Source organism: Myotis nattereri (genome assembly GCF_964212035.1).
Source record: "Myotis nattereri genome assembly, chromosome: 3".
NCBI classification, from domain to species: domain Eukaryota; kingdom Metazoa; phylum Chordata; class Mammalia; order Chiroptera; family Vespertilionidae; genus Myotis; species Myotis nattereri.
In genome coordinates, this window is record NC_138077.1 from 16,452,275 (window position 1) to 16,474,041 (window position 21,767).

The 21,767-nt window shown below is 36.6% G+C and overlaps 1 protein-coding gene across 2 annotated transcripts in view; it reads left to right on the forward strand.

Moving 5' to 3' along the window:
* Window positions 1–942: 942 nt before the first annotated feature.
* TMPRSS15 (transmembrane serine protease 15) overlaps window positions 943–21,767 on the forward strand; it is a gene marked incomplete at both ends in the record, with an annotated part of 102,991 nt that continues 82,166 nt past the window's right edge. The window contains 5 exons of one of the 2 annotated variants that reach the window (XM_081088408.1): window positions 943–1,087; window positions 5,039–5,169; window positions 5,464–5,531; window positions 11,939–12,090; window positions 13,321–13,369. In XM_081088408.1, the coding sequence (XP_080944534.1) occupies window positions 943–1,087; window positions 5,039–5,169; window positions 5,464–5,531; window positions 11,939–12,090; window positions 13,321–13,369 (545 nt within the window). The remainder of the gene's footprint in view (window positions 1,088–5,038; window positions 5,170–5,463; window positions 5,532–11,938; window positions 12,091–13,320; window positions 13,370–21,767) is intronic. The other variant, XM_081088409.1, reaches the window with a different exon arrangement.

Consider the following 21,767-nt stretch of genomic DNA (forward strand, 5'->3'; position numbering starts at 1 on the left):
CAAGGAGTGGTAGTTCCAATGATAAGTTGGATGTAACTTGTCAGAAAACAGTCTTGATATTCCCTAGGTCTATAGTTATGAATGCAATTATCATAACCTGTTCTCTTGTTCTAATTGGCATGTTTACTGAGATAAAGTCCAGGGCAAGTGAGCAATACCTTCCCTACCCAGAACACTTTCTTAAAAGAGAAGCAAATGCTTGATTCTTCTGGCAGCAGTGACTCTCATTGGTGGATAACTGCATGAAGCCATAAAGAGTTGCCATTTGATGCCTTGTGGACTTTCCTTTACATTAAATCAATACTGCTTTACATTGCATAACTTCACTTGGGTGATATAATGGAGAATGAAAGATTTGTGATTGTTTCAATGAGAAATGCACACACAAATGTAAATATTAATATATATGTTAGGCTTTATATATACATGTGCATAAAAGTTATCTTTAGAATGTCTACACCTACATTGAACAGGAGAAATGCCTTAACAATGAGTCAGAGCATGGAATGTTGATCTGTTAGGAACTCTCTACAAATGTCAAATGCATGTGCCTGGTGACTAATTTGTCCAGCATGAATATTATATTTTTCCTAATGGTTTTCAAAATGATGAAGTGTCACTTTTGTTTACAACATGCATTTACTGTCATTCATCTCAACAAATGGCCTGTGCAGATGATTAACATTTACAACTCTAGGTATCTCTTTGCTCATTTATATCTTCTTAAATATTAACTTCCCTTTTAAATCTGCTTAATGTATAGAGACATACTGCTGCCCTTTGGGCACGCACAAAGGCGTTTACACTGACTAGTGAGACTAGTGTAGACTTTCGCTGTTGCTTTCCAAATCTTCTTTGAAAACTTAGATTTTCCTCTTCAGTGGGTGCAGGTTTTTATATTCTCTCACAGTGTTTGGGTGAGCATTTCTTCAAAAGCCAAAAATGATGTCAAAGAGAAGCGCATCTTCCAGGCATCATCCTCTCAGCGCCTATGAAGTCACGTTTGCAGTGCTCTTTGCCATTTTGCTGGTTCTCTGTGCTGGGTTAATTGCAGTGTCCTGGCTGGCAATCAAGGAATCAGAAAAAGGTGAGTCCCTGGGAGCTGGCTACTGAAGGCACTCTGAGAGGCATGTACTCACTTTAATCGCGTCATCCTGTCAGGACCTTGTATTCATTGCTGAGTCTTTGATGACAAGATATTTATTTGGTATTCAGATGCTTTGCTGTAGTTCACTTCGTGGAATATTAGAAAAATTAGTTGGTCTTTAATTAAAAACTTACCTCAGAATTCAAACATGAAACTACAGTTTTTAAATAAAATAATGTTAAGTATGTTTCTCAGTTTCAACATATAACAAAGTAGGTTTTAGAGCCTGTTGGTTAATTCTGATAGGATTTCAATCACAAACATATGAAGTGTTGTTAACTATACAAATTGATAAATAGTTAAAGAAAGTACAATTTATTTCTAGAGAATGATATATTCGTTCTCTTTTTAGGCTAACAATTTTCATTGCAATCATATAAGGGAATGTGGATGTAAATGTAGCATTATAAAGTTCTGAAGCTGCCTGAGTAGCAAACTGTGATAAACAGGAAAAAAATAAGAAGCGGTAACTATTTATTTAGAGCTACGTTATATGCACCAACAACTTTTCAAGGATCTCCAAATGTATTCTGTCATTACAACAAATCTCCAAGTTACCTTCATTTTATAGGTGGTGAATCAGAATTTAGGTAACTTGATTAAATTTGCGTCATTACTGGGTAGTGAAAGATTCCAAACTAGACAATACAACTATAGAACTTAAACTCTTATATATTATTTACTCATTTATACAGTAAACTCTAAAATAGTGACAGCACAGCAACAAACTGAGTATTGGATTCATTATTTTGAGAAAATTTTTAGTTTTTAAATTATGAATTACTATAAATATGATTATCTTAATTCTTTTTGAAATCTCACAAAGGTAAAAACCTTTTCATATGAGTGATTTTGATTTTACTAAGAAAATTCTCAGTCTTTGAGTAGCTTTTTTCCTCTAGTAGATGTTTAAATAAGAATTTTATAAATATAATTTGTAGTTTTACAAAATAATTCCAATATAATCCCTCTTTTATTTATTTATTTATTTTTTTAAAAAAAATATATTTTATTGATTTTTTACAGAGAGGAAGGGAGAGAGATAGAGAGTCAGAAACATCGATCAGCCGCCTCCTGCACATCCCCAACTGGGGATGTGCCCGCAACCCAGGTACATGCCCTTGACCGGAATCGAACCTGGGACCTTTCAGTCCGCAGGCCGACACTCTATCCACTGAGCCAAACCGGTTTCGGCCCTCTTTTATTTAAATACTATAGTCATATATGAGGGATTTTTTTAAAGTGAAAGAGGTCTTATGGATATTTTATATGATTATATGAACAATTAAATAAATTATAGGAGTTCTCTTAGACTTATAGAAAAGCAGCTACTTTGGTCTTACTTAAACACTGTGAATAACTTCAAGGATATACTAGTATCATCATTTGGAAGTCCACTGGACTCTTAGATCTCAATAAAGAAGCAAAAGTAAGTTATTTTACAAGTAAAATAGAAAATAAATATTTATAAATATAAACATGATTTAATAGAGAACAACTTGCATTATAGGATTCGAGTTATATCTATAGTAAAGCACAAGAAGACATAAGACATACTACTTTCAATATACATTGTTTTGCTTTTTATTGGAGATCATTTTAGAGTTAAAAAAAGATTGTGAAATGGTTGAGTTTATATAACCATTGCTCAGCTTTCCCTAATGTCAATATCTTCTATACTAGCATACATAGCACAATTATCATGGCCAAGAAATTAACATTGGTACAATTATTAACCGAACTGCACATTTCATTTAAATTCCATAGGTTTTTTTCATTAATGTCCTTTATCTCTTGAGGATCCAGTTCAGACTCCTACACAAGATTTAATGATCATGCTTCCTCAGTCTCTGATTCATGACTTATTTTCTTGCCTTTTCTTGTCTCAGTTTTTCCTTGTCTTTCACATTTACCATGCAAATCCAAATGTAATTTTGAGTATTAAAAAAACAAAGTAGTTTAAATAATGTGTTACATCATTTATGCAATTATAACTCTTTAAATTCAATGTACATTTACTGTTTGAAATATTATTTCTAATGTTTCTTCTGAACTGGGAAATTTGTCGTTAATATATGATAGATTCTGGCTTCTAGAGTCAGCCAATTCTGTGCCAAATTCCCTATCTGTCACTTATGACCTCTATCATTCTAGGAATTTTTCTTAGTGAATCTAAGCTCCAGATTTCTCATTGGGGAAACGAAGAAATAACTTCTTGTCATACCAGATCAATGTGATAATTGTGTATCATTGATATTACATGTATATTCATTGTTGTGCAAGTTTTAATTGAAATGATTCATTTTAAACATGAATATATAGCAAAGGAAGTATTCTGATAAAGGCATATGCAGGACACTTTTAATTAAACATTTTTAATGTTGACATTATTGTAGGTGTCCACCTTTTGCCCCCTTTGCCACATCCACCTTCCCACACCTTCCCCTCCCTTGGCCTTCCCCACACTATTGCCCATGTCCATGGGATATGCAGATAAGTTCTTTAGCTAATCTCTTCACCTTCCTTATCCAGTCATCCCCACCCTCCTCCTCTCAGGTACCAGCCAGTATGTTCCATGTATCCATGTTTCTGGTTCCATTTTCATCAGCTTATTTTGTTCATTAGATTCTACATATTAGTGAGATCATATGGTATTTGTCTTCTTCTGACTGGCTTATTTTACTTAGTATACTACTCTCTAGGTCGATCCATGCTGTCGCAAAGGTTAAGCATTCCTTCTTTTTTGCATCCACATAGTATTCCGCAGTGCAAATGTACTACAGCTTTTTTATCCACTCATCTGCTAATGGGCACTTGGGCTGTTTCCTGATCTTGGTTATTATAAACAATACTGCTATAAACATAGGGATGATTATATTCTTTCTGATTGGTGTTTTGGGATTCTGAGGCTATATTCCCAGAAGTGGAATCACTAGGTAAAAAGGTAGCTTCATTTTTAATTTTTTGAGGAATCTCCATGTTGTTCTCCACAGTGGCTACACCAGCCTGCATTCCCACCAACAGTGTATGAGGGTTCCCTTTTCTCCATGTCCTCGCCAACACTTGTTGTTTGTTGATTTATTGATGATAGCCATTCTGACAGGTGTGAGATGGTACCTCATTTTCATTTTTATTTGCATCTCTCAGATGATTAATGACCTTGAGTGTCGTTACATGTGTCTATTCACCAGTAATCCAGGTCTTAATGGTACATTTTAGTACCCATGTTTATATTCAATTTGTTAGCTTTAATTCCTTACACTTTTAAATGTTGAGATAATATATTTTCTGCAGCTTTCTCAATAACTTCCCTAATAACAACACTCACCATTTAATGGCAAAAGGTCACACATGCCCATTTTGTAATTATTAGAATGAAACAAGGAGCTTCAAAGCTGTGTTTCAAAGTAGCTCACACAGAAATATGCACAGCAGTCCTCAAGCAGAGGCCAGCAGTGACCCTGGATGCTAGGTGTTCAAGAAATAACTGAAAGCAGCTACAAAACTTTTAATGGTCCAGTTCTCACCATGTTTCCCTGAATCCGTATCATAATTGGTGGAAGTTGATCATCCCTGTATTTTCCAACAGGAATCTCAATAGCAAAAAAAAAAAAAAAAAAAAAAAAAAAGCTTGGAAGCATGGAGTATGGGTTAGGCTTCAAAGAATGCAAAAAAATTAAATAGGGCAGACAAGAAGTTTAATATTTAATCTTTTAAAACAACCAGATAGGAGGGTAAAAAGGAGCTGATTGTGACACATGAAGGCTGCAAAGTAAACCAGAAAAACTACAGCACAAACACATCAAGCAAGAACTTTATGTCTTAACTAGGATATGCATATTCTCTTATAATTCATGTGTTAAGTGTTTTATTTCTTATTGATTTATTTAGATGCAGTATTTGGAAACAGTTATGAAGTCAGAGGGACCCTGAAAATAACATCAGGAGCTACATATAATCCTAATTTGCAAGACAAACTCTCAGCGGATTTCAAAGTTCTTGCTTTTGACCTTCAGCAAATGGTAGGAGACTGTCTCTCTTCAGCTGGTTTAAAATTTCATAACATAGTTTCACTAACTACTTGCCAAAAGATACATAGATCCTGCTTTCTTGCTTTGAAAGGAATTAGTAAATAAATGTAATATGCTTAAATGTGTGAGCATATAAGGATGCTTAAATGTGTGAGCCTCATCACTACAGAGAAGGAAATGACCCCTAATCCAGTTCTAAGCAGAACTTAAATATTACTATTGAAATGTTGAAACAAAAGTTCAAATCTTAAATTTAATATATTTTTAAACTCTTTCTCTTTTTAGATAGATGACATCTTTCAATCAAGTAATCTGAAAAATGAATATAAAAACTCAAGAGTTTCACGATTTGAGTGAGTACAGCTCAAAATTTTTCTGTTGGTAGAAAAGGAAGCACAGCATCACAAAATAATGATCTCCTTGTTAGTATTTGTAAAATAATGTCACTACTTTTAGGAGAAAAGGGAATATTTTAAACTGTCAACATTGTTATGAGGACTGATAAACTTTCATATTAGTAGCAAATAATAATAATTACTGAATAATTGATCTTATGTTAACATGTTTCTCTCTCCTGAGGGTGAAATCTGCAGAGACACAGGGAGGGAGCTGAGTTGAACGTGTGCAGATACAAATACAGTATCTGGTTTGCTATGAACAGATGGAGGAAGCTTGCTTATTACACTTCATTTACACTTTAAGTCATAAGCGAGAAGGGACCTGTTTAGTTGTGCCCCGAGAACATAAGACTGTACCGAGAATATAGTAAGTGCTCAATACATGAATGAATCTTAGATGAATAGGATCATGACATAATTCTTCTATGGATACTTATATCAGAAGTTTTCTTCACTGCAAACTACCAAAAGGCCTGAGGAATAAGAATATGAACCAGCAGGAAATTATGATGCCAGTTAGAATCTAGAAAGCTAAGTGAATAGGGAAAAAGTCTAAGAGAGGAAGTTTAATTTTAAAAAAATAGAGGAAACTTCTCTTTTCTGCAGAAATGAAATGGAGGAAAACAAGCAACAAAAGTCAAGATAAGCCTCGGGGAACATGACTTATGCCCTTTAAACATTTAAGTCAGCTGGGCCGATGGCAGTACACCTTAGTTACAAATGTCCATCTCACATATTCTTTCACATGGAGGTAAAGGAGTGTTAGCTTCAGGGCTGCTAGTGCCCTGAAATTGAAAGTAATTATCACAGTCAAGGAAGATGGTCAATGAGAAACCTCCAAGCCTACAACTTCAAATGAAATCACAATGGAAGAGGGCTAGACCAGAGAGCAATGGCCTCATTGTACATTTTTGTGACAACTCAAAGTCACTGCCTATAAAATGTGAATAGCCACTCATTTTACTTTTATTCATGTATCATTTAATACATGTGCATCATTATAATGTGCTGACTAATGTTACTAGGCAGCTATGTAAACAGAGGTGGGCAAAAGTGGGTTTATAGTGGTTTGTATGGAAAGAGACATGCTGGTTATGATTATTACAATGGTTTTATTAACTCAAAGGAATGTCACAATGTAACTGTAACCCTCCTTTTGCCCATCCCTGTACAGTGTGTGTCTTAGGAATATAGGAGAAAGAAAGATTTTAAAGGGCATAATCCAGCATTTGCTTGCCTGCTTTGGCCTGGAATACCAACAGCCTCAGAAGGAAGTTCACCCTCATCCAACAAAAGAAAAAGATTCAGCCTTATCTGGTTTGGCTCAGTGGATAGAGCATAGGCCTATGGACTGAAGAGTCCCAGGTTCGATTCCCAGTCAGGGCACATGCCTGGATTGCAGGGATCCCCAGTAGGGGGTGTGCAGGAGGCAGCCAATCAATGATTCTCTCTCATCATTGATGTTTCTATCTCTCTCTCCCTCTCCCTTTCTCTCTGAAATCAATAAAAATATATTTTTCAAAAAAGAAAGAGATTCATCCTTTTTAAAACAGTTCCCTCATGTAAAGATATCTGAAAAAATTAGGAATCTATTTCCAAGGTCACTGTGAACATCATTATTATTACTGTTTTATTTTTTCTTTATAACTTCAGTTGCTAGAAAATTAGTCCATATTCTCAATGAAGTCTTTATTTCCTTAGCTCTTACCCACTGATCCTAGTGGTAGTTATTAATATTTTATAGAATAAATGTTCATATCTCAGTCTTTCAAATACCTGAAGACTATTTCCAGAGTTGTTATACTAAAATTAGATACTGTCTCGGGTTTTGCCTCAGAAAATCACTCTCGCCTTTTATTTCTCCTCTTACCCTCCCCGCCACCCACCGCCACCCCGCCACAAGGGGTTTTAACACCAGTCCTGCCATATTACCTGTACACCCTCAAAAGCATCCTGCTTCCTTCTTCACTGCCTGGACTTCATTTCTTCCTTGTTATCTATTGCATTATCCTTAGGATTCATCCTTACATGCCATTAAGAACCAGTGCATGTTGTCTCCTCAGGGGATGCCCACCTGCCAATCTAGTCCTGGTTAGCACCTCGTACCTACAGATAAAGTAACAATCCTCATACTGTAATGCAATTGTCAATTTGCCTGTCATCTTACTAGACTGTGAGCTCCCTCAGGGCATAGAATGTGTCCTTGACATCTGTATTTTCAGAATCAAGTTAATGTCTGGCTCAGAGTATGGGTCCTATAAAGTCCTAGAAAATGAATGAGCCATTTCTTTAACACCATTTCTTTAACACCTCACATATATTGAGTCTTAGGTTAGGTGTTACATGTTTTCCTTTGACCCATGTTTTACAGATATAAAAATCAGTATACTATACTCTTACTTTGGCCTTAACTTTCTGTTAGAATAGAATTAGAATGAAAACATAATTCTAAACTAGTTCTCATTGTATATCCATGACATCTCAATGCAGTAGCCAGCCAGCCCTATCCCCACCTACTGTTTCCATTCTTATCTGCAATCCCAGGCTTCTGCTCCTGTTTGCCAGGCTTATTATCGCTGATAGCAGCCTCTTTTATTGGCCCCCTGTCAAGGCTAGGAGGAGACACATGGACTCTCAGGAAAGGTGAACTTCTCTTCCTGAAAGTGCTATTTTTTTCTTAATATTTATTCAATATTTATTCTGTGAGGGTAAAAGCATGCATGCAAGATTTTTTTAAAACTTGAAGCTATTGGCCTACTTTGAAGTGAATGGAACTAATTTCTCTTTTCCAGTTTTGTAGAGGATTGAGTGTGGAGATCTGCATTAAACCACCAACTCAGGCTTATTTCTCAAGTGTGAATGCTCCTGGAGGAGAGGTGTCTCAGGCGCTGGCCTCTCCTTCCCTGGATTCTGCCCAGTGAAATCTGTACAGAGCATGATATCCATCGCAGAGCTCACTGGGATAGCTCTCTGAATGGGACTTTTCATTTCACATGTTATAATGTGCTGGGTAACTTTGTTTTTACTAAATTGAGAACATTTGCTGAGTATAGACTTTTATATATAGGCCTGGTTGAGTTATCAAAACCCCAGCCTTTTCTTTAATATTTAATAAGTAATTTTTATTTCTCTGAATGCTAAAGTCACTATATTTGAAACTACATTGTTTCAGCTGAGGAATTTTTTTCTCCTTCTTTATAGCTACCTAGGAGACCAATATAGTCCCTAAACCTTGATACACATTTTGTAATGATTCTCAAATAATATACTTCATCCATGTAGAAATACCTCTTTGAGTTGTATATGAATGACTTTTAAAAGATGCGAAGACATTTTATGCAAATTTCTATAAGATGAATTGCAGGTCAGTACTTTGGGAGCCTGAGAAAGATAAGGAAAGAAATTCAGAAGCAGGGAAGAAAGTAAAAGCAAACATGCAAACATGTAAGTTTACTTGGAATAACTCACATGTAAAATGGCATATTTCACTCACAGGAAAAGTGGCTGATTCCTAATTAGCTTTATAAATTATTTGAATTTAAAACTCCAATTGATAAAATCAAGAAACAAATAAGTGAGGTCCAACAATATCCACACTTATTGTGAAAAATGCATCTAAAAATCCTTTAAAATACCTATTTCCTTTTCTGTTGCTGATTTTTAATTAAACTCTCACCACATGAATGTGTGTGTGCGTGTGTGTGTGTGTGTGTGTGTGTGTGTGGCCACTCGCAGGTCCAGCAAATGGTTGGCTCCCCTGTGGGAACACTTTCTGTTATTCTGCTGTGTGGGAAGTGCTTTGACGCAGAGAGCATTTAGCAGCGGGTTCTTTTAATGAAGCGCTGTTTACCCTCGTGGCAATAGGAAGCTTACCCTGCCCTTTGAGCACAGATGAGTCACAAAGTTAGCAAAGAAAAGACTTTTGTTTACTCAGCAACCCCAGAGGTTATCAATATCATTAAGGAAAATACGAGATAAGAAACATTTTGATTTATAGCACACAGGCTCTCTGTACAATGATAGGATTTATCTGCTTTTACAAAAAAAAAAAAAAAACAACAAACTCAGATATTTTACTGGAACAAGTACTTTGAAGTGAAGACGGCCATTGTTTCTTTTTTATATTCCTAAAGGAAGAATTCTCATTTACCATAGTAAATAAAATCAATTTCAGAGTGGTGCTATAGAGATCATTACTAAACTACTAAAATAACATCTTAGTGTTCTATTGGGTCAAACACAAGTGTTTATTATGGTTTTCCTATTTCTCCTATACATATACCTCTCTTATCTCAACATTTCCATTGAATAAGAAAACAAATGTTAAAGAATACAACTATATGTGGACATAGGATCTGTAACTCCTGTCCTTGCAAAGCATAAATTATTAAGTGCAATGTATAATTCACAAGTAAGAAAACACATCTTTCATAAATGGTGTTTTATGCCTGAGGATGAACTAATCCAGTTACTTTCAAGTCAGTGAAGAAAAATTCCATATTTGTACTTTCTCTACCAAAAATATCTTCCCTCTCTTATTGCCTTAAAAAAATAAAAGTAAGTGTTCAGTCAAATTAAACATGTGGAAATTATATAAAGAGAAACCTCAGATTCAGTCAAAATTAAAACTACTGTGCAACCAAGGAGAAGGAGAAATGGAATTGAAGGCACAGAAATTAATGGATTTGTTCGCTCTCACTTTATTTTAATCATATTTAATCCTGTCCATTTAATTATTTAAGGGGTGAGGATGTTAAAGAGACAAAAGAAGAAGGAGAAGGCAAGGAGGGAAGGGGCTGGAGACAGGGAGGAAGAGAGAAGCGGGAAGATTCTCTCTCTTGAAAGTATGGAGGTTATAAAATATAAACATATTTCATATATGGGTAAGTTTGAGGAACCCTAAACGAAATAGTTCCTAAGGAGCCTTGTCGCTTGCAAGATTTGGTTACTATGATTTAAGCAAATAATTGGAAAGTTAAGCATTGTAAGATTTTTAAATTATTCAGTAGAGGTGAAATGTGTAATTATTGTATCAGAGTATCCTGTTTATTTCAAAGATGAAAAACCAACTACATAGAAAGAAATCACTCAGCTAAACTGTGAACCTAAATAGTAGCACAGACATTAAGAAGGAATATGCTACCAAGTGCAGATGCTGATCTACCATGATTTTGCAGGAACCTTTTGATTCTGCATATAATCATGTAGGGAGAAAACAACACCTATTCTAAGTTCTACCAAGATAGATATATGGACAGATGGATAAAGAACTCTTCTGGAGTTGACAAAATCCTTCAAGAAGATCATTAACTTATAGATATAGCAAGGATATGAGCATAACTGCCTAAATTTTGGAACTAGTAAGCATAACATGCAAAATTTGGCTCTCCCTGATCTAGCTTTTAAGGCTCCAGGTATACCCTGAGTACCCCCAGTTTACCAAGGGTTACAGAAATGAAAATCAGCTGAAGTTTGTGTCCCAAGGGGTAGTATCCTGAAAGTAGAGCTTGAGGGAAACAGAAAGGTAGGCAGGAGAAGAAACATCTCTCAACTATCCCTCCTGGGCCAAAAATGTATTCTTTTGTTGTTGCTACTGTTGTTTCTTTAAACTGTAAACAAATAACCAGTGAATAAAACTTTTTAAGTGCATGCTGCAGAACAGGGAATAAAATAAAAAGGAAGGTGTCTTGGGTTATATAATTGAACTCTAATGTTATGGTCTGAGATGGCGTAGGCCAAGTAATCCTGACCCTAGACAGTAAGAATGAATACCTGTAAGTCTCTGATAATGCAGATATGCTTAATGTCTTTTTTCTCTCCTTTAAAATAGAATAAATTTGGATATCTTCTATTAAGAATAGAGAAAAGTATGGATACAGATTCATTGCTATAAGCTTGCTATCAGGTCTTCATAAACTATACAGGAAAATTTTCTCTGAAATCAGTGAAACTACCTTAGACTTTTCTCTACTAAGAAATTATCTGTGAGAAATTACAAATCTATACTCTCCATTCATTCAAACAGTAAAATACGAGTAAATCTCATGAAACTACTTGCTTTGGCTTAATTTAATACAGGTGACCCTGGAAACAGCCTGCCCTGAACATTTGTGTGCTTATGTGGAACTCAGATTCCCATTCTGCATCTGTTTGTGTTCTTGGAAAAACATGCCGACTTTTAATTCATTTTTCTTCCTTCTGTAAAATGAAAATAATATTTGACATTGCCTACCTTGTACAGGTGTAATGAGGATTAACAAGGTGATAAATGTAAAGAATTTAAAAAACATCTTACATGAATTGAGCACAAATCACCCGAAAAATGCTGACTTTTTCTTCTTGTGTCATTTTTTGCTTTGCAGAAATGGCAGCATTATAGTCAAATTTGACCTTTTCTTTGACCAGTGGGTGTCAGATAAAAATGTAAAAGAAGAACTCATTCAAGGCATCAAAGCAAATAAATCCAGCCAACTGGTCATTTTCCATATTGACTTGAACAGCATTGATATCACAGGTACCTGTGAACATTATTTGATTTCTTTGAATCATTAAGCTATGAAATTAAAATCCTAGCGCTATACCAGGAAGCAATGGGATCACCCTTGACTTCAGGAACATGTCTTATTGCTTGAAGTAACACATTTATCTGAGAAATGTGAAATATGGAGAAACCATATTTGAAGAACATATCAGTGAGGAAAAGTTTATAAAATATAAAATATCAAAATGTCCTACAAAAAAAAGAAAATAAAAAAAATGTCCTACAAATATTGGCATGCATACATGTTTATGGGTCTCATCATATTCTTGGCATTAGTCTGGCACACCCTGATTTCCCAGAAACCCTTCCTCAGAAAGTGACACTCAGAAGTTTCTGAGTCATAGACATTAGATGACAAGGTCAGGTAGCAAGTCCAGTCTCTAATTGAGAACCTAAAGGGTGAAAGGAACATGAGGGGTCAATAAGTTTCATTCATCCTGGTTACTTATCTATACTAATAAAAAGGTAATATGCTAATTGACTGGACATCTTCTGGACGACCTTCTGGATGTCCTTCCTGACAAAGCCACAGTGGCGAGGCTGAGGCAGAGGTGATTAGGGGTTATCAGGCCAGCAGGGGAGAGCAGTTAGGGGGATCAGGCAGGCAGGTGAGTGGTTAGGAGCCAGTGGTTCCAATTGCAAGATGGATGTCCAACTGCTGGCTTAGGCCCAATCCCATAAGACTACTTTTGGTTTCCTTCAGATCTTATGTAGTTGTCATAGTTTTGTTAAGGAAAAAAATACGCATATTTTTAAAACTATTAAACATGTTAAAGAGTGAAGAAATAGCTATTTTTTTATGTGAAAAGCACTGTATACTCAGACAGGACTTAGTTCCCAGCAGATACTATGTACAAGATTATTTTGGTGTCTTCCATAAGTTTCAGAGCAACACCATTGGTTCTAGGTCTGACAAGATCAGGTGTGTAATATTACATTAGCTACCTTAAATATAAGTTATACTCTATATAACTATGATAAATAGATATTTTATGAAATGATTAAAATAAAGCAAACTTTTTACATAAGCAAATTTTATAGAGAGAATATACAGATTCTGGAAATTCATCAAATGTATCACAATCAATAACAGCAGCATTTAACATGAAATAAGATAAAACAGGAACCCTAATTGAATGAATATTCCAACTGCACTCAATGTTTTGTAAGTCCAAGCTTTAAATTCACTTTGCTTTATTATAGCATCTTTGGAGAGTCTCCCTACTTTGAGCCCTGCAACAACTTCAGGTCAGTACGATGACATTTTAAAAATGAACTTGGTGACCATCAAACTCCATGACATTACAGAAGGATTCCTTTTTTAGTAGCTGTTTCTGAGACTCTTAGTCTTTATATTAAAATGTAAGAAGCAGACATTTGATAAGAAATAATGTAGTTCATAATAGGCAGGTTTCCTAACGCCCAGTTACATCTGCCAAGGATATGCATTTCCAATTCCATATTTTACACTCTATATACATAGGTATACATGCATGAGTGTGAGTGAGTGTGTGAGTCACTGAGCATGTCTCTTTACCTCTCTGAAAACCTGTTTCTCATAAATCATGAATGACATAATTTTTCTGAATATTTCAGAAATCATCCCAAATATCAAATTTATATATGTGATTTTTAAACTGAAAAGTGTATGTGTGACCCCAAAATAAAGCTCTGATCATACAGTCTTAGAGATGAAACCATAACATTTATGAGTCATTAGAAATAAGGGAAAGAAGGTTTCAAAATGAATTGCACAGCTTGGAAAGGAGATTGTAAGTTTGAATGTTAACTTTGCTCTATTCCAATATTTTCTTCACTCCCTCTTTCTAACTACAATTAATCACTACTGCTCTTTAAAAGTAGAACTTTGTTTTATCAAGATCAAAATAGTTTGCTTTGGGAAATTATCAATAATTTTAGAATTAACTGAGTTATCTTAAAATGTAAAATTATTCTTTTATAGAAAAATCACTTAAATTGAAGTCATAGCTATGAATATTAATCTTGGCTCTGCCAACACTTTACCTCTCTGAAAATCTGTTTCTCACAAATTGTAACTAATACAATCTTTCTGAATATTTCAGAAGTAATCCCAAATATCAAATTTATATATAAATGATTTTAAAGCGAAACTTGTTATCCTATATAATAAAAGGGTGATATGCAAATTGACCCTAACAGCAGAACGACTGGGAATGACTGGTCACTATGACACACACTGACCACCAGGGGGCAGATGCTCAGTGCAGGAGTTGCCCGCTGGTGGTGAGTGTGCTACCACAGGGGGAGCTCTGCTCAGCCACAAGCCAGGCTGCCAGCTGTCAGCACAGCAGTGGTGGCGGGAGACTCTCCCGCCTCCTCAGCAGCGCTAAGGATGTCCGACTGCAGGTTAGGCCTGCTCCCCGCTGGCAAGTGGACATCCCCTGAGGGCTCCTGGGCTGCCAGAGGGATGTCTTACTGCCAGCTTAGGCCCGATCCCCCCGGGAGCAGGCCTAAGCCAGCAGGTGGACATCCCCTGAGGGGTCCCAGACTGCACGAGGTCACAGGCCAGGCTGAGAGACCCCCCGCCCCGTGCACAAATTTTTGTGCACCGGGCCTCTAGTAGAACCATAAAGACACCAATACTATTGGTATTCTCTATACTCATGACCATTTTTATAATATTTGAAAGCCTCTTTTTTAAAAATATTTACTTGGGCCAGGTACTATATTTTATAAACATTACTTCATTTAGTTCTCAAAATGATCCTGTACAGAGGTAATAATTTTTTCATTTAAAAAGAATCATACAGCTATTTAGTGTCAAACTCAGGAATTGAAAGCAAGTCCTTTGTATCCCAAAGCTATGGTCTAAGCAAGCTTCTATTTCAAATAACATCAGATTAACCTAGAACATTTAAGTCTACAGCCAGTACAAAATTAATGAATCCCATATTTAGCTATTACTAATAACTTTAAAACATCATCTTTTATACTTAAAACATCAAAGATGGCCCAGCCAGCATGGCTTGGTGGTTGAACATCAATTTATGAACCAGGGGGTTGAGGTTCAATTCCTAGTAGGGGCACATGCCCAGGTTGCGGACTTGAGCCCCAGTATGGGATGTGCAGGAAGCAGTCAATCAGTGATTCTCTCATCATTGATATTATTATCTCTCTCTCCTTCCTCTCCCTTCCTCTCTGAAATCAATAAAAATACACTTTTTTAAAAAAATAGATAGATGACTTAAAAAATCTAATAACCTCCACTCTATAATTCTAAAGATCAATGAAAAGATTTATTCTTAGATCCAGGTACAAATGATATATTCTCAAGTTAATAGGCACTAAATTCAAAGTAACTTAAAAGCTGTCAAGTTGAATGTTAAACAGGAAGAATATACAACAAATTCCTAATAATCAGTTTAAAATACAATAGTTATTTTAATGTCATTTCTTTTATTTTATAGGCAAATTAACAACCAACAGTCCTCTGACAACCACAGGTCAGTTTTGATAATATTATCTTTTTTGTTTTAAAAAAGTTTTCACTAATGTTTCATTCTAGGCTTCTGAGAATTCTCTAACACAGTAGTTAATATTACCCCTTTTATAGATAAGAAAACTAGAGCTTTAAAAAGTGCACTTTTAGCTTTAGATTTCACCAAAAGTTAATAACATATTTTGTGCTAATGCCTGGATTGTCCGACCTCACTCCAGTCCTTTATGAGAACTGAGGTTATTATCTATTGCTTAGAATGCCACCAATGGGATAAAAATGTAGGTTTCAGACATGCTTGCTCCTTCCTATGTTAACTTTAGAAATAAAACAGCTAATTGTTTTACACAAAATTGGCTTACTCAGGAATTGCCAAAGGAATTGCAATTTGGGACATGCAAGCTATGACAAAACCAAGAGAATGTTACTTTCTAAAAAAGTGGGGTTTGGGGGAGCAGCTATTAGAAACAAGATGCCATTGGAAGATAGGGGAATTTGAAGTGTAGTGGCTTCCCATTGGCTGAGTCATGGTGGTTTATTATTGGCTGAGCCTGTTGCTAGACAAGGAGAAAATCTTTCTCCTACTAAAATCTGCAAGGTACATTGAGTGTTGTGTGTGAGAGAGCTTCTCCTGCCCGGCTTTCTGACTTCATCTCAAATGAGATTTTTAATTTATCTTTATTGTGAAAAGTACTACAGCTGTCACCCTTTTTTCCCCCTTTTACCCCCTCCACCCCAGGCCTTTGAGGTGTGAAAATACAAATACATTTTAAATGAGATTTTTTTTTAATGTATTTGTATTTTCACACCTAGTAACACCCACAGGTACTGGTTGCCAAACCAGGACCAAAGTAGCCTTGATTCATTCATTCAACAATTTTTCATTAAGTGCCTACTTTGTGCCAACTCCCGGTGTGTACCTTTGATGTGACAATTTATCTGAGTTTCTAGCAATTATCTACTGTTCTTTTGTCTATCTGCTGGTTCACTAAAGCAACTTCTCTGGCTCTAACTTAACTGTCATGTTGAATGGCCTGCATGTGTCCCCAAACTCCATACAGGCAATATTGCATAGATCTTCAGTTCCTAAAATAATAATGCCATTTTTGTGTTATTGTTATATACATACATGAAGAGGACATTTCTGTGTAAATACCCTTCTGGGTAAGACTGAATAATTCTTGTATGAAATGGTTGATGTGATGTTTGAAAATCAAAGAATGCTTTATGAAACAAACCATCACACCTCCAAACTCATAGAGGTCTTTTATGGTAGGATAAACCTGCCTGCTGTTGTATTTACTTGTTATTCATATAGTCGTACAACATATAGAAAAATAAAACTACTCTTCAGGCCATAATCCCTTCTCCAAAGTGAAAGACTGTGGCATCTACAATCACCTTTCAACACACTTTCAAAGCATGGTCTTAGGATTGATAAAGGTTAGTTTGTTTAGCCTAAAAGTAAACTGAAAAAATAATTGAATATATTAAGATTAATTTATTTTCAAAATGTTGAAAGTCAGTAACAAATATTAAAATTAGTGTCCTGTTTTCTATTTGTCTGTCTGTGTATTGATTCACTGAATGATTCATATAATCCAAGTTATTGAGGACCCCTTTCCACATATTTCTCTTAGGATATTAAATATATTAAATATCCTAAGAGAAATATGTGGAAAAGACTTAGGGGAGAAAATATAAAATATATTTTTATAAAATATATTTTTATAAAATATCCTAAGAGAAATATGTGGAAAGACTTAGGGGAGAAAAAAATCAATGTCAAAGCAAGAAATCCTTGGACTTAACTTTTTCACTCTTACTCTCCTGAAGATATACCCATCAAAAATATAAGAGGTGAGTGAACCATATGCCCAATTTCCTCTGGCCAAAGAAATGATGAATGGGGGACAGAGAACATAGGGTAATACTTCTCCCATACTTTTCTCTCCTGGGGAGTAGAGCAGAAATCTCCTTTCCTACAAGAAAACCACAGGAATGGGTTAAGCATGCTTTTAGTCTTAGCTTTCACATTTTAAACAGTTGTTATTCAAAATGAAAAGAAAAAAGTAACATACAACTCTCAGTCATTAAAAAGGCATGGGGCCGAAACCGGTTTGGCTCAGTGGATAGAGCGTCGGCCTGCAGACTGAGGGGTTCCAGGTTCGATTCCGGTCAAGGGCATGTACCTGGGTTGCGGGCACATCCCCAGTGGGAGATGTGCAGGAGGCAGCTGATCGATGTTTCTCTCTCATCGATGTTTCTAACTCTCTATCTCTCTCCCTTCCTCTCTGTAAAAAATCAATAAAATATATTTAAAAAATAAAATAAAAAATAAATAAAAAGGCATGGGAAATCCACCACTAACTAAATTCACCAGTTACTCTATATGTAGTACTTGGCAAGCTACCTAGTCTTTTTAAACTTTATATTAATTGTCCAAAAGATAATTAAAATACATGTCTTAGAGAGTGGTCATGAGAATTAAGGGAGATAAAACAGATACCACAATACTGTCTCCATTCATGACTAGCATAAACAGGGACACAACCAATATTACATCCCTACTCCCTTCCCTATTCTGAGGTTTTTTTTAATTGAATACAGTTTTAACAGAACATTCAAACACTAAACTAAGGTTAAAATGAGATGATTATATTCAGTAATACTCATTTTAATAGGATCATTTATTTGACAAAAAAAATAAAAACCCAAACTTCATTTCTGAAGCTTCCTGTTATTGGAGACTGTACTGAATTACCTTAATCAATCTTCACAGAATTATAAGGTAAGTGGGTGGCAAAATATCATATTCCCTCTTTTATTGGATCTATGAGTTCCGAATCATATTTCCCACTTACTCCTCTCAGCCGGCAAGATACTATAGATTTATAGAGGGGAATGAGGCAATTAAACTTGAAAACCGCAGTTTCCAAGCCATAATTTATTATGAATATGCTTTTCAAGGATGTTAAGTTTATTCTCATGTTTATATGCCTGGGAGACAGAGTTTGAGAAAAATCAACAAATGCATGCATCATATACCTGCCGTTAATACTATTATAAATTATGCCAAAGAAAATGTTTGTATGATAGCGGGTACAAAGTCCATGAGGACTACGCTCTATTGTTCAACTGCCTTTGTTGTCAATTACCGTAAAGTTTTACGAACCCATTTGGAACACTAAAGGAGGGAGATAAGAACTAAAGTTACATTTCACTGATTGATTTCTGGGCTGCTAAAGAGTACCTAAAGGGGTGGTTTTGGGCAATTGTTCAAATGCTTGCAGGGTTTGTAGCATACAGCTTGTCCTAGTCTTTTGTTACTTACTGTGTAGGCATTTATTGAAGAAACACAGTTTCACTACCATGGGCTTTCTCAACCTCATACAAAAATGCAATCTTGCTACTAGGTGCAAGAGTTTGGGGATTGAAGAAAAATAATTGGCTGATTTAATGAAATTGTGTCAAAAGAAGCTAAGGTAGAATTATGTTCCTCAGTTGAATTGCCCCAAGACTATAACACACGGACTTTTTTCTGACACCAAATGCATTATGACTTTAAGTGTTTTTCTTTCTTTACATTTAAGAGAACAATATTTAATATATTGCTAAGCACTGAAGACCCTTCTGTGCACATGATATCAGAACTGTTGAAGTAGCTTTCCACTGTAATTTCATTTGGATTGACCCACCATTGTCTTGCTAAAAAGATTAAATTTGTTCTATCAAAGTGGATGAGAATTTCTGTAAGGTGATAGCTCTTTTTCCAATACAGTGTAGTGAAATGCTGTCGGTCTCTAAAGGCAGGCGTTCTAGGATTCCGATTCTGCTTCTACTGTTAAGCAAGCTATAAGGCTCTTGGGCTCAATTTGTCTCAATTAGCATCGCTTGGATGCTTAGTATTATTAATCCCATTTAAATAACAGGGAAAATAGCCCAGCTGACATGGCTTAGTGGTTGATCATCTATACTAATAAAAGGGTAATATGCTAATTAGACCAACTAGACCAGACATCCTTCCAGACAAAGCCATGGTAGTGGGGGCTGAGGCAGAGGCGGTTAGGGGAGATCAGGCAGGCAGCAGAGGCAGTTAGTGGCAATCAGGCAGGCAGGCAGGCAGGTGAGGGGTTAGGAGCCAGTGGTCCTTGATTGGAGAGGGTACAGGGACACCCTCCCTCCATCCCCGTGAATGAATTTTGTGCACCGGGCCTCTAGTTGACCTATAAACCTGATCTGGGGTTGTGGGCTTGATCCCCATTTGGGGAGCATGCATGAGGCAGCTGATCAATGATTCTTTCATCGTTGATGATTCTATATCTCTTTCCCTCTTCTTTCCTCTCTGAAATAAATAAAAATATATTTTAAAAAAATAAATAAATAACAGGGAAAATAAAAATCTAAGATTTCCAAAATGTGATTTTCAAATTATTATCTTGCGTTAACACTTTTTATAACTGGTTTGAAAGGAAAAAACTGGATTTCAGTCTTTCATCCTCCATATGCCTGCCAAGCGCAGGGCCTGCCCAAGTAGACACAGGAGGTTCCTCATCCCAAATCACTAGAAATTATTATAACCTTGGAGCATGCTGAAGTAATCACACTGAGTTTATTCTGAATCTTTCATGATACAAATGTAAATGGATAATTAAAACTTTTCATTTGCAGAACTTCAATTAATACTAGTTTACTTTTGGGTTTTCATAATATGCCAGGGAATTAACACCCTAAAGATAAAATATCATATAGATATAAAAATATGTGCAGGTCTTTTCCCACTCAAGATAACAGTAACTAATATCCATGGAATTTGATCAGTTTTTAATAAACAAAAAAATTAATATTCTCTTAAAATATAATTATTTAGCCCAGCCAGCATGGCTTAGGGGTTGAGCATCAACCTATGAAACAGGAGGTCAGGTTCAATTCCCAGTCAGGACACACGCCCAGGTTGTGGGGTCAATCCCCAGTGAGAAGCATGCAGGAGGCACCTGATCAATGATTCTCTCTCATCACTGATGTTTCTATCTCTCCCTCTCTCTTCCTCTCTGAAATCAATAAAGATAAAGAAAAATCACACAATTATTTAACTCCTTTCCTGAAAATTCTCTATTGAAAAGTACAGTGCAGACCTAGAAAAAGGGAAAGACCAGAGCAAAAATTAAGGAATGAAATGGCAAATAGAGTAATCCACAAGTCAAAGAACTCTAGTTTTAAAAATGAAAGGTCATTTTTTAAAAAAAACTGGCATCTGGCTAATTTCTGTAACAGTTAATGCTTTAATCAATGATTTTGTTGGAAATTGTCGCCATATGTGTGTATGTAAAATGAGGTAAAAATACAATCTAATAAACAGCTAAACCATACTGCTCTTATATAACAACTAGAGGCCCAGTGCATGAAATTCATGCACTGGCGGGTGGGGGTCCCTCAGCCCAGCCTGCCCACTCTCACAGTCCAGGAGCCCTCAGGGGATGTCCTATTGAAGCCACAGTCTGGCCACAGATGCTCAGAGCAGGCACCGTGTGTGTGTGTGTGTGTGTGTGTGTGTGTGTGTGTGTGTGTGTCCACTGGGGGCCTGCCCCAGACTCACTGCAGAGGCTCGGAGCAGGCGCCCTCTGTATTGATCCCTCAAGCTCTGGGCCACGCCTGTGTGTTGTTCTCTCAGGCTCGGGGCCAAGCCCAGCCCCTCCTCCTAAGCTGGTCGTGACCATTACAAAGTCCTGACCTCATTTGTATATTACGTCTTTATATATATACTAGAGACCTGGTGCATGAAATTCGTGCACCAGGGCAGGGCGGTGTGGGGGGGGTCCCTTAGCCTGGCCTGCACACTCCCCAATCTGGGATCCCTCTCGCAATTCAGAACCACTGGCTCCTAAGCGCTCACCTGCCTCATGGCCCTAACTGCTCTTCCCTCCTGGCCTGATTCCCTCTAACTGCGCTCCCCTCCTGACCTGATCCCCCTAAATGCCTATCTGCTCTCCCCTCCTGGCCTAAACCCCCTAACTGCCCATCTGCTCTCCCTTCTTCTCCGCACCTTCAGACCCCAGCACAGGAATGCTGAGAGCTTTTTGCTGAGGCCCCGCCCCTGTCCTGATGCCCCCCTTGGGCTTGGCAGTGCCATGGGCCAGCCTGCGCCTCCACTGGAGGGGTCGCCATGGCCTGT